Consider the following 14,448-nt stretch of genomic DNA (forward strand, 5'->3'; position numbering starts at 1 on the left):
CCTTATGGTTTCCTATGCATGCCTTCCAACTACAGCCTTCTTGGCTTAGAACAGGCTGCCCTTTGTACCCAGAATGCTCTCCTTCCTCACCTTCACTTCTTGGATTCTCTAATACCCTTGAAGTCTTGTGTGCTTCTTAAGAATCTGGCCCTCTTGTGTTGGCATTATAATAAACCTTGTTACTTGGACCTTGATACTTGGACTTAAAGGTGGTTTGAGTGGTTGAATTCTTTTGAGGCTGAACCTGTACCTTTTCCCCTTGAATTTTTGGGTCCCCAGCACCCCTAGACCTCAACAAAACCAGGCAAGATATTTTGGGGTGTTCAGGCTATATTTCCTTTTTAAGGACCATGCCTTAACCCCAAATCATTCTGGCTTTCATTGATTGGCCTAGGACAATAGGTCCTAGGCCAAGCTTCATTTGGTTGTTGTTTGGGCTCTGATAGTTCAGAGTCAGTGTAAATAGTAATTGTTTCTGTTCTGACCAGAAAACCTGAGGGTATTTCCCTCCTAGACTGATTTTTTTTTGACTAAGTAAAAGAGGCCATTCTCTGCTTCATTTCTTACCTACTCTTAACCACTGTGATTTATCTATTTTTTTTCTTTTCTATTAAAGGGGTCATCCCCCTGACTACTTTTTAAAGAGGCCTATTCACTGAATGGGCATTACCTCACTTTAAGTGAGTACTTGAAAAGGCCCAAAAGACCAAGGTCTCCCATTGCATCCTGGATCATCTCCAGTCATCATGATGGATATCTGGTTACTGGATCCAGATGGCTCAGGAGGAGAGAGAGTCTAGTGACCTTGCACAGCCCTCCCTCACTCAAAACAAAGTCAAGTGTATGTCATGTCATCATTTCCCTGATGTCATGGTCTTCTTTGAAAACGAAGGATGAACACAACCCTTTAAGGCTTAAGTAAATGCCTTTCCTGATACCTCTCTATGGTGAGTGCTTTGCTTCAACTAAAGTTACTGTGCCTTTATTTTATGTTGTTTTGTTTTTATGTCCCCGATACCTAATAACACACAATGCATGTATAAATCCTTACTGAATTCAATTGAAAATTGAATTGAAATTCAGGAAAGGAACAACATCTGAGTTGGATCTCCAAGACAGAGAATGGTTTCAATCAATGAAGGTGGGGAGAGAATCCATTTTAGGCATGGAGGAGTGGTTGTACAAGTGCATGGAAGTGGTATAAAGTTGAATAAGGAGAAAGGGCTGGTAGTCCAGTCTGTCTAGAACACAGACTCTGTGAAGGGGAGCAGTAGGAAATGAAAGGTAGAATAGAGTTAGATCGTGGGGGACCTTCAATACCAAGAGAAGGAGCTTTAAAGTTTTGAAAAAATACATTTACATTTTACCTTAAAGTTTTTCTGATAGGATTTGTACTGGAAAGCACGTTTCTGCAGCTCATCCAGAGTCAGCTGCAATTCATGTAATAGCACTTTTATTTTGGTTTGGTCGGCTGCAATGTCCAAAATCTGTGGATCCTGTGAAATGAAAAAATATTGAGAAGCTTTTTGGATATGTGTAGGACAGCTCCAAGCCTGAGGTTCTTGCTGTGTAATAAAGACAGGAATTTGGAACCAAGGATTAAGGTGAAGAGGAAGACTGCACTAAGCTTCCACATGGGATTTCTGTTTTCCATCTTTCCCTCTTTGCTTTCATTTGTATTCAAGACCAGAGACTTTGGGGGTCAATAAAATCCCCAGACCCACATACTTGTGTGTATTTCCTCTTGCAGAACTCCCACCCTCTGTTTAAGGTGTTGCACACAATAAACACCAAGAAATCAAGTAGGAGGTTTAAGAGCTTTCTAAACTTAAGTCAATAGAGACATGGGACAAAGACCTCACCCAAAGAACAACAGGAGAAATTGCAAACACAGATTAAAAGCCTGTTGGTGCTACCTAGAGGGCTGGTTGTTCTGTGACCCAAAAGAGAAGAAAATTTTCCCTCTGGGACACAAACTGACCTTCGGCTAAGGCTCTGGGAATTGACAGATTTCTCCCTCATGACATAGGATTTTTTTTTACTTCCTATTTGATACTGGGTATATGAAGGGCTCTCTCCCTAAAGAGCTTAAGAAACTGAAGCCTCTTTCTGGGCTTTAAGGGGAAGGAGACATAGTATACAGACTCCACTCTTTCTCAGCTGAGGATTCTAAGTGAAGCCAGAAGCTGGAAGCAGAGAAACTTCACAATCACATGTTGCCCCATTGAGTCATAGCTGGAAGCAATTATTAGACCCAGGGAACATTGCCTAGCAGTGACTATGACCCCAGCACTCCCTGGCAGAGACTATGTGCCATGTGCAACCAGCATGGAATAGGCCCGGGAAGAGTACTATGTTGACATAACCTAAAAGCAACAGTGGCCCCATGGGATCAGAGTCATTAGCTGTCCTTTCCCTCAAATGGCCCTTGACCTATTTTCCCTACATGTGTAGCTCCTCTACACACATACACTGGTTGTATATATTTCCTCCCTATGGGTTCATCTATTTATTCTCCCTGGACACATATGAATTCCCTCTATGTGTCCCTCCATACATGTTCCTGAGGTGTGCTCATTTTCTTACTAAGAGTATGTGTATTTTTGAGAGGATATATCTCAAATTTATAGGAGAAATATTCTATTGCTGATTTACTTACTATGTGGTCAAATAAATTTTTTGGCTTTAAATTAATTGCCTATTTGGCTGACTAATAAAAATAAACAAATTGGTTGGAACTCAGGAGCAATAGTTTTGAATTTAGATGCTGACCCAGAGAGTATCTGAAATCTATGGAATCTTAGCTTTTATGGGAATTCATATAAAAAAGAGGGGGTGACCCAGATCCTAATGATAGGGTCTCATTCAGAATATGGATGACTTGGTAGTACAAAGATCCAATAGCGAAAAATATTTTCTATTGAGGCTGTGATGAAATAATAAATATGAGACAATAAAATGAGATAGTATTTGTAAAGTGTTAAGCACAGTGCCTGGAGCATAGTAGGTGCTATGTAAATGCTTATTCTCTTCCCCAGTTTTTCTCGTAAATCAGACAAATTTCCAAATCTATTATCTTGAAGACCCAGTCCAAAGATTTTATCATTTACTAATTCTTCTAATTTCTCAGGAAAGTAGTGCTTATTCCTGTTTTTCAAAAAGAAAGGCTTTGAATGACAACCCAATGCATACATTTATATTAGTGGATACATGGATAAAGGGCAAAGAAGTTGATAAGCCCAAGTTTCACCATCAAAATTTGTAAACATTCTAAATTACATCCTCATCTCTGACCCAGAAATCGCCCTTCTACAATAAAATTAAAACTTTTTTTTCAAAGTATGACTTGAAAAAAAAGGAAGTCAAAGTTGCTTCTTGAAGATGACTGAAAACTTATCTGACATATAAAATGATAATCAAAATCTATGGGAAAATATAATTCAGTATATAAATTTTGTTTTACAAGGAGTGGTGGGAAATTCATTCAATAGTTGTGAGATTCAGGTGTACTTTCAGTTTCAAAAGTTCAAGTTTATAGTATCTACACTGTTCCACAAAACACTTTGTAGGGATAAATTCTCAAGATACTTCTTGAGAATAATCCTTTTTTTCCTCAAGCAAAACAATGAGACCAGAGCTGGTTGAGCCAATGTATACTGAGAGTTACAAGGTGTGATTGTAAATGTTTTGATCCCACATGATGGCGCCAATTTCCCATACAACAGATGAAGAAAGGCTTTTTAAATACCTGGGCTCTCAGTTTCACTTCATTCACTTCATTATTTAGCTCATCAACATCCTTGTCCAAATGTTGACAGAACAATTTAATGCTGGTGTCTCTTTCACCCACTGACTTATCAATGGCATTTCGGACTGCGACAATCGATGGCTTCATGGTGGCAAATACAGCGAAATCTTCAGGGGGTGTAGGAACTTGGTACAGGTCAATAAGCTTGTACATTTTAGTAACGGTGTCGGCCTCATCTTCAAGAGTTTCAATCTAAAGACAAGAGCATTCAATACAGGATCTCCCTACATTTTGGAATGAATCACTGTCAATGTGTCTTATAATTCTTTCAAATCACTTCCATGCTACAAAAATAGCATCCTCTGACGCCTGGGCATAGGAGATGAGAGTTTTCTGTTATAAGTAAATAAAATGTAATAACACATTTCACAAATCCAGTCATATAGGCATAATCATCACTGTACTGCATGGAAACCAGAACCAAGAATCTAGAATTGTAAACCCAGGAGACACTCTAGAAATTATACAGCCCAGAGGAGTCAGGTAACAAAATACTCGGAAACACAGATAATGCTAACAGGTGGTTTTCCAAGTTAATATGTAGCCCACAAGCATCCTTATGTACAGTTCAGTGACCTCTGTTTCTATTTGAGTTGGACATCAATGTTCTAATCCAAGCTCTTTGTTTTACAAAGGAGGAAACAGAATCCAGGAGGGGGAAGCAATTTGACCGATGTCACACTGTACATCAATGACAGAGGAAAAGTTTCTCTCAGTCTCCTGCCCATTCTATTATACTATAGTGAGAAATAGCTCACACAAATGACTGTAATTGTTACTTTATCGGAACCAGATAAAGGGTTTTTTCCTTCTTCTATTAGTTCTTCACTAGCTATAAAAAGATTCAACATCAATATACTTCTCTGACACCGTGACAATTTCTCTTTATCTCTGTCTCTGTCTCTCTCCTTCCCTCTCTTTCCTTTTCCTTCTCTCTCTCTTTCTTACTCTCCCCTTCCCTCTTCTCCTCCTTCCTTCATCCCCGATCTCTTTGTCTCTCTCTGTCTCTTCTTCTCTTTCTCTGTGTCTCTGTTTCTTTCTGTGTCTCCTTTCCTCTCTTTCCCTCTCCCTCTCCCCTTTCCTCTTTCCCTTCTTCTTTTCCTACCTCTCATCTCTGTCTTTGTCTCTCTCCCTCTCCCTCTCTCTCTCCCCTTTCCCTCTCTCCTCCTCTCATACAAAGACACTGCTCTGTTCTTCATGGTATGCCTTAATGTTTGGAGAATATTTCAGGACACGTAGGAGTTAAGTCACATACTCAGACCAGGGATAGACTTTGCTGGCATCAGGTGGTCAAGAAGTGATTTTGGAAACGTTTGTTTGGGATGATGGATGGCACACCTTTTCTTCCCCTTGCATTTCATCTTGTAGCAAATGTTTTGTTTTTTTCTGTAGCTTCAAATATGTTTAACTACTAGCTTCTATAGTCCACTTTATAGCACTGTTTTATATAGCGTTAGCTACATATCTGAAATCTAGTCTGCTTCCATGTACCATTACCTCTTTTGTATGTCTTGTTATGTATTAGTACAACACAGCAATCTATGTGTCCACCTGGTTGCCCAGAGAAAGGTAGGGATGTTGGTCTATGGATCCATTAAAGCCCTCTCTCTCATCTGAGAAAAACTGACTGTTCAGGGATCAATACGTCCAGTGTTCTACTGTTTATTGCCAAAATAACATTCTCAGATGAGGTCTTCCTTCTCACCCCAAAAGATCCCTCCACTCCAGTGTCTTCTCCTCCCATTGGTGCATTCCATCCAGAACATTTTTTTTTTAAATTCAAGAGCTTTATTGTCCTATATAATTCTGGCCAATAACTATGAACAAATTCGCAAAAAAAGGAATGTTACATATTCCTTCTAGAACATTCTGAGGACACACCGAGGACAGCCATCCTTCACTACTCTTCCAGCTCAATTTCTGACTCTCCTCTCCTTTTCTGCTCATTATCATGTGTTGTCTTTTTCCAAGACAAAGTAAGTTCCTTGAGGGTTGGGACTTTTTTCTTGTAGTAGAATTTCTAGTATGTAGCATATGCTTAGTATATAGTAAGCACTTAATAAATGCTTCTTGACTGACTTATAGTTAACTGAGTATTAACCTTAGAGAACACGAAGTAGTCCTATTTACATCTGATTTACATGCATGCTTAAGCATGTGCATGTGCACGCATGCATAGAACACAGAGCTTCTAGGGGGATCACTATTGAACACAGATGAAGATGCCCAGTTAACTTGGGTTTACTGACTAGATTCCTCTCTTCCCCTCTCTTCCCCTCCCATCTGCTCTCCTCCACTCTCCTCCCTTTCGCTCCCTTTTCCTCTTTTCTCCTTTCCTTTCTCAAAACCTGAAACTTACTGCACTCTGAAGTCCATAGATTGGACAACACTAGGCCCCACCCTAAGGCTGTTTTCTGGACCCTCTTTGCTTAAGAGTGATTATTAGTAGTAATTGTTGTTGTTTCCCTACCATCCTGTTGTAGTGATTTTTCTTTGACTCATTAAAGGGGCCATCCCCTGATTACTTCTTAAACAGGCCTATTCACTGAATGGGTGTTACCTCACCCTAAGTGAGAATCTGAATAGATTTGCATCCTGAGCCATCTCCAGTCATCCTGATGAATATCTGGTCACTGCATTCAGATGGCTCTGAAGAAGTGAGGCTGGTGACCTGCACAGCCCTCCCTCACCCAAAACAAAGTCAAGTGCAAGTCATGTCATCATTTCTCAGATGGCATAGTTTTCTTTGGTAATGGAGGATGAACACAACATAATTAGGCACTCACCCTTTCCTGGATTTCATCAAGGAAGATCAAACTATTAACATATTCTACAGTTGCAGTTGGAACAAACTCGAGTTTGTACTCTGCATCTTGGGCCTCAGAGATAATAGCATCCACTTTTTTCTTGCTTTGGAGAGGAAGCATATTGTTTATGACCTAAGAAAGCAAAAACATTGAATGAAAATCTTGAAATTCCACTTTTTTGCTGCACATTTTAGATTAATCTTAATTGTTAGACTATGAGCTTGTTGAGTGCAGTGATTGTTTTTGGTCTTGTTGTTGCATCCCCAGACCCTAGTATAGGGACTGGCACCACCAGATGGATGACCTTGTGGAGTGCTCCCAGGTGGGATGATTGAATTCTCAGGTCTTCACAAGGGGTTTCTTTATATATAAGAAATTAGAGGGAAGGGGATAAAAATCACAGAATCTTAAGAATGGAACAACCTTCTAGATAATGAAGTCCAATATGCTTACTTTGAGGCAATATTAACTTATTCAAGCCCACACTGCTAAGCACTGACTGTACTTGGGGACTAGAACTCAGAACTCCTTGGTCTGTGTTCTAACCACTTTACCACATTGGCTTTCTGGAGGTGTAGCAAGTCTTCCTGTTCAGGTATCTGGGATATCCCACAATATATGAAAAACTATATTAAATTTCTGTATCACTAACATTTGTCAATGTAGGGAAAAATCTCTGAGCATGATTTCATGCCACAGGAGGCATGATCCCACAATCCTTAAAATATTCCTGCACATCCTGAAGCCAATTAGAATTCTTGGGGTGGGGGGCAGGTCATGTAAGCTCAAATGGTGCCCATAGAAGACCCACACCCAGGGCATTGAACTATCGCCCGAATAGTCCTGAGGTATAATAACTTGATGGGAGGTAGGGAGAGGACTGAGAGAGGGGGCTCGTAGAGAGGGAAAAAGTCTAGAGGAATAACCCAAAATGCTTGTAAAACAGGGTTTTGTGTCGACCCTTTCCAAAAATTGGGAACTGAAAGGAAGAATTAGAAAATTTATTTTGAAAATAAGTAATGGCTAACAGTCTGGTGCTAGCAGTAAAACACTGTCAATACTAGAAATAAAACACTGCCGAGGAGCTCATGTTATTGCAATATGTGACTTTCAGAGAAGAACAGAGGCTGCACAATTTTCTGCGTACTTACTTCCAAGCAACGCAATGGTGATGGAATTAGTTTTTGTTTCATTTTCTTGGTATCAATAAGCAGTAATCCTATATTTCTGGTAGGCTTTAGACCCAAGGCATCCTTATGTTCTCTATGATATTTTTCTAGTTGTTCAGCAAAGAAACTAACACCTATATAAAATAATTTATTACATAAGCAATGTGTTAGAATTTCAAGGATTTAAAAATTCAACCCATTATGGATTCATTTTATACAAAGATGATGCTACATTTTAGTGTCCATGCTTAGACATTTAGCAATAATTCAATTTTTATAGTCAATGTTGGAGTAGATGTGGAAAGACAGGCACATTAATATACTGTTTGTGGAGCTAGAAAATGATTCAACCATTCTGGGAAACAGTTTGGAATTATGCTAAGAAAGTAACTAAAATCTCTTTATCCTTTAGATACTACTGCTAGGTATGTACTGTAATTTTTTAAAGGCAGAAAGAAATGTCACATACACAGCAAAATATTCATAGTTACAATCTGTGAAGTAGTAAAGAACTAGAAACAAAATAGATTGGAGAATGGCTAAAAAAATTGCCTTACATGGATATAAAGAAATATTATGGAAACACAAAATGATGAAGATGAAGAATTCACAATAGCATGGAAACACTTAAATAAACTGATGCATAACCAGGAAATGATGTACACAATGACAACAAGGTAAATGAAAAGAACGTACACGCAAAATGACAGTGAACAATGTGTAATTATAATGACAAAGGAAAGACCCAAAGATGAAATGAGAAAATTCACTTCCCTCCCTTCCTTTTTTTTTCAGAGGTGGAGACTATGGATGTGGTGCATTGCATATATTTTCTTCTCTCTTCTTCTATTTTTTTTTTTTAGTTTTTTCCTTATTTATGTTTAGTTTTTAACATTCATTTTTATAAGATTTTGAGTTCTAAATTATTCCCTTCCCCTTTCCCCCCAAGATGACATGCAATCTGATATGAGCTATATATGTACAATCATGTTAAACATATTTTCACACTGTCATGTTGTAAAAGAAGAATCAGAACAAAAGGGAAAATCATGAGAAAGAAAAAAAGAGAAAATTGTATACTTTGATCTGCATTCAGACTCTATAGTTCTTTTTTCAGATGTGGATAGCAATTTCCATCATGAATTTTTTGAAATTGTGTTAGCTCATTTTATTCCTGAGAAGAGCTAAGTCTATCAAAGTTGGATGTTCTACAATGTTGCTGTTACATGCACAATGTTCTCCTGGTTCTACTCACTTCACTCAGCATCAGTTCATGTAAGCCTTTCTAGGATTTTCTGAAGTCTGCCTACTCATCATTTCTTATGGAACAATAGTATTCCATTACATTCACATACCACAATTTTTTCAGTCATGCCCCAATTGATGGGCATCCCCTCAATGACCAATTCTTGGCCACCACAAAAAGAGATTCTGTAAATATTTTTGTACATATGGGTCCTTTTCCTTTTTTATGATTTCTTTGGAATACAGACCTAGAAGTGGTATAAGTGGGTCAAAGGGTATGCACAGTTTCATAGACTGTTGAGCATAGTTCCAATTTGCTCTCCAGAATGGTGGGATCAATTCAAAACTCCACCAACAATGTATTAATGTTCCAATTTTCACAAATCTTCTCCAATGTTCTTTATTTTCCTGTTTTGTCACATTAGCTAATCTAATAGGTGTGATATGGTACTTCAGAGTTGTTTTAATTTGCATTTCTCTAATCAATAGTGACTTAGAGCATTTTTTTCATTTCACTATAGAGAGCTTTAATTTCTTCATCTGAAAACTGCCTGTTCATATCCTTTGACCATTTATCAATTGGGAAATGACTTGTATTCTTATCAGTTTGACTCAGTTCTCTATATATTTTATAAATGAGGCCTTTATCAGAGACACTGTCAATAAAAATTGTTTTCCAGTTTTCTGCTTCCCTTCTAGTCTTGGTTGCATTGGTTTTGTTTGTGCAAAATCTTTTTAATGTAATCAAAATTATCCATTTTGTATTTCATAATGTTCTCTGTCTATTATTTTGTCATAAATTCTTCCATTCTCCATAGATCTGAGAAGTAAACCATTTCTTGCTTTCCTAATTTGCTTATAGTATCACCATTTATGTCTAAATTATGAACCAATTTTGACCATATCTTGGTATAGGTTGTAAGATGTTGGTGTATGTCTATTTTCTGCCATACTATTTTTCAGTTTCCCCAGGAGTTTTTGTAAGATAGTTCTTATCCCAGAAGCTGGGGTCTTTGGGTTTACTGAATAGGTTAGGTATTGAATAGGTATTGAATAGGTTAGGTATTATTCAATAGGTTAGGTATTGAATAGGTCAGGTACACAAGACCACAAGTAATCAACTCTGTCTTGTGTAACTCACCTATTCCACTGATTCACCATGTCATTTTTCAGCCAGTACCAAGTTGATGACTGCTTTTTTTATAATACAGTTTTAGGTCTGGTATGGTTAGATTGCATATACTTTCAAACTCAGGTGATGTGTTGTCAGTTTTGCTAAAACAAATTCTTTTCCTTTTGTTTAAAAAATTCTTTGTTACAAGAAATTACTATATGGTTAGCAGGAGGGAGGAATATATTTAGAAATAAGATAAGATAAAATAAAAGATGTAATTTTTTAAAAATAGAGCACATTTAATTTTATATGTGTAGTTTTAAAAACCAGAAATGCCGAAGTTCAGGATAGTGGTTCCTTGCCCCAGTAGCTACCATCTTTTCTTAATTTGATTGTGTTGGAGCCCAGTTGGTGTAATTACTTTAGCCTTCCCCAATAAGGGAAGAAGCTGGTGGAAAGGCTCAAATTCCCTGAGTCACTCACCTGAAGTAAGGCCTATGCTAATGGTCCAAAGCTCCTTTTCTTGGGAAAAGTTTGAAAGTCTACTAGTTGGGAATTCCCAAGTATTCCCACCCATCAATGAATCAGCACCATTCCCAAACGCCTTGATCTACACAGCAACTCCAGAAATTCCCCTCTTTCCCCTCAAGGTCTAGTCTTAATTGAGCCAGGTAAGAACCCTATAAAAAAGCTCAGGATTATTCCTGGCCTTGATTCTTTTTGACCCAGCCCAAGATGCATCTGCTTTGGTGATCCCTAACTATCCTTCTTTTGGGAATATCTCTCTTCCATAATGCTGGCTTGCTCTTGGGTACTGTTCTTCCTCATGCTGCACCTGAGAATTCTGAATCTCACTCATACTGCATCAGGACAACCCCAGGACCAGCCAGGGAGTGCTCCTTTAGGGATTGTGGCAGCTACTTGTGCCAACAGGATCTTTAGCAATTCCATTTGCCCCAGATTATGGCACAATCCTTCCGTTTGGCCCTCTGCTGAGATGTAACTTGCAGTGATGACTTTTTTTACTTTTAGATCTGCTCCTTGGCCTATCAACTCAGAGACAGCCAGGCAACAAGCATCTATGAAGTGTTTCCTATGTGCCAGGGCTGTGCTAAGCACCTGGGGTACAAATACAAGCAAAGACAGCTACAACTCCCACTAACAAAGCAGGGAAGACAGCCCACACAAAGGAGCTGAAAGGCCCCTCGGCAGATTCTGAACAATCAAAGGCAGCTGCGTTGGGGCCTGAACTCAAGAGAACAATTCAGTAATGGGAGAGAAGGGCCCTGCAGGAACAGAGGGAAGAGATTGCTAATGCATGGTGACATAGTCTGGAGAAATGAAGACGGGTCCAAAATGGAATTCCCATAAGAGTATTCTATTTTCAATATTGAACTTTAAGTTTTGCAAGGCGCTTTACATAGGTTATCTCACTGGAGACTCACAACAACCCTGTGATTATTGTAATTCAGTAACCATTGCCAATGATGTACTTCTGTTTGGCTACATGCATTTTTGTGTGGTATCTCCTTTGGCTATGAGTATCAAAATATAGCAATTCTAGAACAGGTTTTATAGTAAATCCACTGCAAGCCAAGGTTTTCAAAAGCAATAAAGTATATTTGATCACATGGCTTTGATTAAAATAGTATAAATAATTAATAAATACTCTTGGGAAAAAAAGGAAAATATCTTAAAATATTACATCTTTCTTATTCTTTTAAGATTTCCATTTTGGGACTAGTCTTATGATGTATATAATATACCAGTGCAGTAGAATCTGTGTATAATTTATAACTAAATGAAGGATGCATATATTAGGAGGGTATGCTCAATTTTAAAAAATTAAGTGATCTTTTTTTTCAATGATGAGTGAACTATCAAAAGTCTAGAGACCATTGCTCCAGGGTAATGACTTTTTGGTTCCTGTAACAAACTCGGGGCAGCTAGATGGTGCCTTCACGTACAGAGCACTGGGTCTGGAGTCATGAAGACCTGAATTCAAATTTGACCTCACATGCTTCCTAACTATGTGACACTGGGCAAGTCACTTAACCCTACTTGCCTCAATTTCCTCATCTGTCAAATGTGCCAGAAAAGGAAATGGCAAACCACTCCAAGTTCCTTTGCCAAGAAATGGGTTCGCTTAGAGTAGGACAAGATGAAAACCACTTAACAAAAACTAACAGACTCAAGGATTTCTCTTCTTTTGGGGCTTCACTTTGACACCTGCTAAAGAATGATTGCTGCTCTAAAATTCCCTCGAGGCCTCCCAGCATTTATCATTGCCCCACTCCTAAGCTTCTTTCCCATTACTTTCATGACCCTGTTCATCTCTGTAATCCAGTACTTCATACTTTCAACAGTTTTATTTGGGGAGGTCTGGGAGACAGAAGTAGTAGTGAAACCTTGAAGGCCAAGTCAGCAGCTCCATCTCTCAGTTTCTAATTACACTGGAAATAGCCAATCCAATTTGACTAGCACCCTGATATCAGGTTACTTCTCAAGCCATGATTGATAGTACAAAATGATGGTTCAAAAGAAGAGCTGACCCATGCTCCACTGAAATTTCCCAGTGCCTTTGTGGGGAGAGGACACCCTGGGCTCTCAGAGTCTACAGGAGCAGGCCCCCACAAGCTGAAGCACCTTAGAAACTGGTCTGATAATTAGTAAGGACTAATAAGGAAACTTACCAGGTTCCTCTTTTTGCAAAGCGACCAAATCGAGACTTTCATTTTCCCTATAAAACAACTGGAACTTTTCAAAAGTAGCTGCGTAGATGTTGGCAGTTTCAAATGCAGCATGTATAGCTTCCTTAAAATGAAACAAACACAAAAATAAGGATCATGATGCACGTTTTATGAGCCTATGATATTAGTAGACACAAGAAAATAAAAGCAATGTCATTAAAAAATCAGCATTTTCCTTCTTGGTTTTGAAGCCAGGAAGGCTGGGCTTCTAGTCCCACCCCTTACATACACTGGCTGTGTGACTCCAGGTAAGTTACTTCACCTCTCAGTGCCCCCGTCAACTCTTCACTGCAGCCCTAAGTTACAGAGAAGTATTAACTCGCATTGGTTAGAGAGTAGTTCCTTGTTTGGGGTTCCAGGCCAATGAAATCACTAGTCCAGTTCCTAGGAATCTGAAGAACTAGTTCTTAGACATCAAATGAATAACATCCATCAAATGTTCATCAACAGCAACTTAACCATAATCATTGTGTGTTAAATAATGATGACATCCATCTTTTATGAACATGAAAAAGTTAAGTTGAACTGAAGTGCTTTCAGAACAACAGAAGATCTGTCATCTATGGGCACACACGACCACTCCAGGACTTCTGCACTCACAACCTCCCTAATTTATCTGGAAGTTCCTCTTAGCTTCTCTCTGCTCTATCATGCATACTCCCCTTTCTTAAAAATTATGTTCCAAACTCATATTAATAATAACACTTATATGTCACAACTACATGCCAGGTACTACATATCATCTCATTTGATCCTCACAACCACGGTGGGAGGTACATACTATTACTATCCCCATTTTACAGTTGGGGAAGGTGAGGTTAAGTGACTTTCCCAAAGTCACAGAGCTAGTAAGTGCCTGAGGAGGGATTTGGACTCAGGTTTTCTTGATTCCAGGCCCAGCACTTTATCTACTGTGCCATCTAGCTGCCATGTTCTACAAAAACCTTCTCAGATCACCCAGTGCTCCATCTGACAAAAGATTGTGTGATAGGACCACTCAACACTGCTCCATATTGGCTCTGGTTCAAAAATCATGCATATTAAAACTATGTTTGAGCAAGATTTCAAAAAAATATTATTCTAGTAAGCCATCACAATTCCTCACTCATCACTTTTGGGATCATTACTTCATTAGTGGGGAAAGTATATTATTAATGGCATAATAAAATTTTTGTTCAGTTTCATAGTTATGTCTTATGTGGCTGAGATCAATTCTTAAGGAAGAGACACTGACATTTCAAATCACAATACTTATAAATTCGGCAAGATTCCTTACATGAGAAGCACATAGGTAACATAATGGGTAGAGATTTGGGCTTCAAGTCAGGAGGGCTTGAGTTCAAATTCATCCTTGGACACTTACTAGCTGCATGACGCTAGGGAAGTCATTTAACTCTGTTTGCCTCAGTTTCCTCATCTGTAAAATGGAGGTAATAGTAGCACCATCTCCTTTGGTTGTTAGGATCAAATTGTAAAGTGCTTAGCACAGTGCATGGCACATAGTAGGTGCTACAGATGTGTTAGCTATTACTCTTATTGTTATGGCCACAGGTAA

General features: G+C 38.6%; 1 protein-coding gene across 2 annotated transcripts in view; it reads right to left on the reverse strand.

Moving 5' to 3' along the window:
* Positions 1-14,448, reverse strand: part of DNAH6 (dynein axonemal heavy chain 6) — a 220,215-nt gene that overhangs the window by 169,661 nt on the left and 36,106 nt on the right. For both annotated transcript variants that reach the window (XM_072637006.1, XM_072637007.1), the window contains exons 12-16: positions 12,837-12,957; positions 7,767-7,918; positions 6,595-6,747; positions 3,749-4,000; positions 1,368-1,496 (exon numbers count right to left, since the gene is read on the reverse strand). In XM_072637006.1, coding sequence (XP_072493107.1) covers positions 1,368-1,496; positions 3,749-4,000; positions 6,595-6,747; positions 7,767-7,918; positions 12,837-12,957 — 807 coding nt within the window. The remainder of the gene's footprint in view (positions 1-1,367; positions 1,497-3,748; positions 4,001-6,594; positions 6,748-7,766; positions 7,919-12,836; positions 12,958-14,448) is intronic.

This window comes from Notamacropus eugenii, chromosome 1 (assembly GCF_028372415.1).
Source record: "Notamacropus eugenii isolate mMacEug1 chromosome 1, mMacEug1.pri_v2, whole genome shotgun sequence".
Taxonomy (NCBI): domain Eukaryota; kingdom Metazoa; phylum Chordata; class Mammalia; order Diprotodontia; family Macropodidae; genus Notamacropus; species Notamacropus eugenii.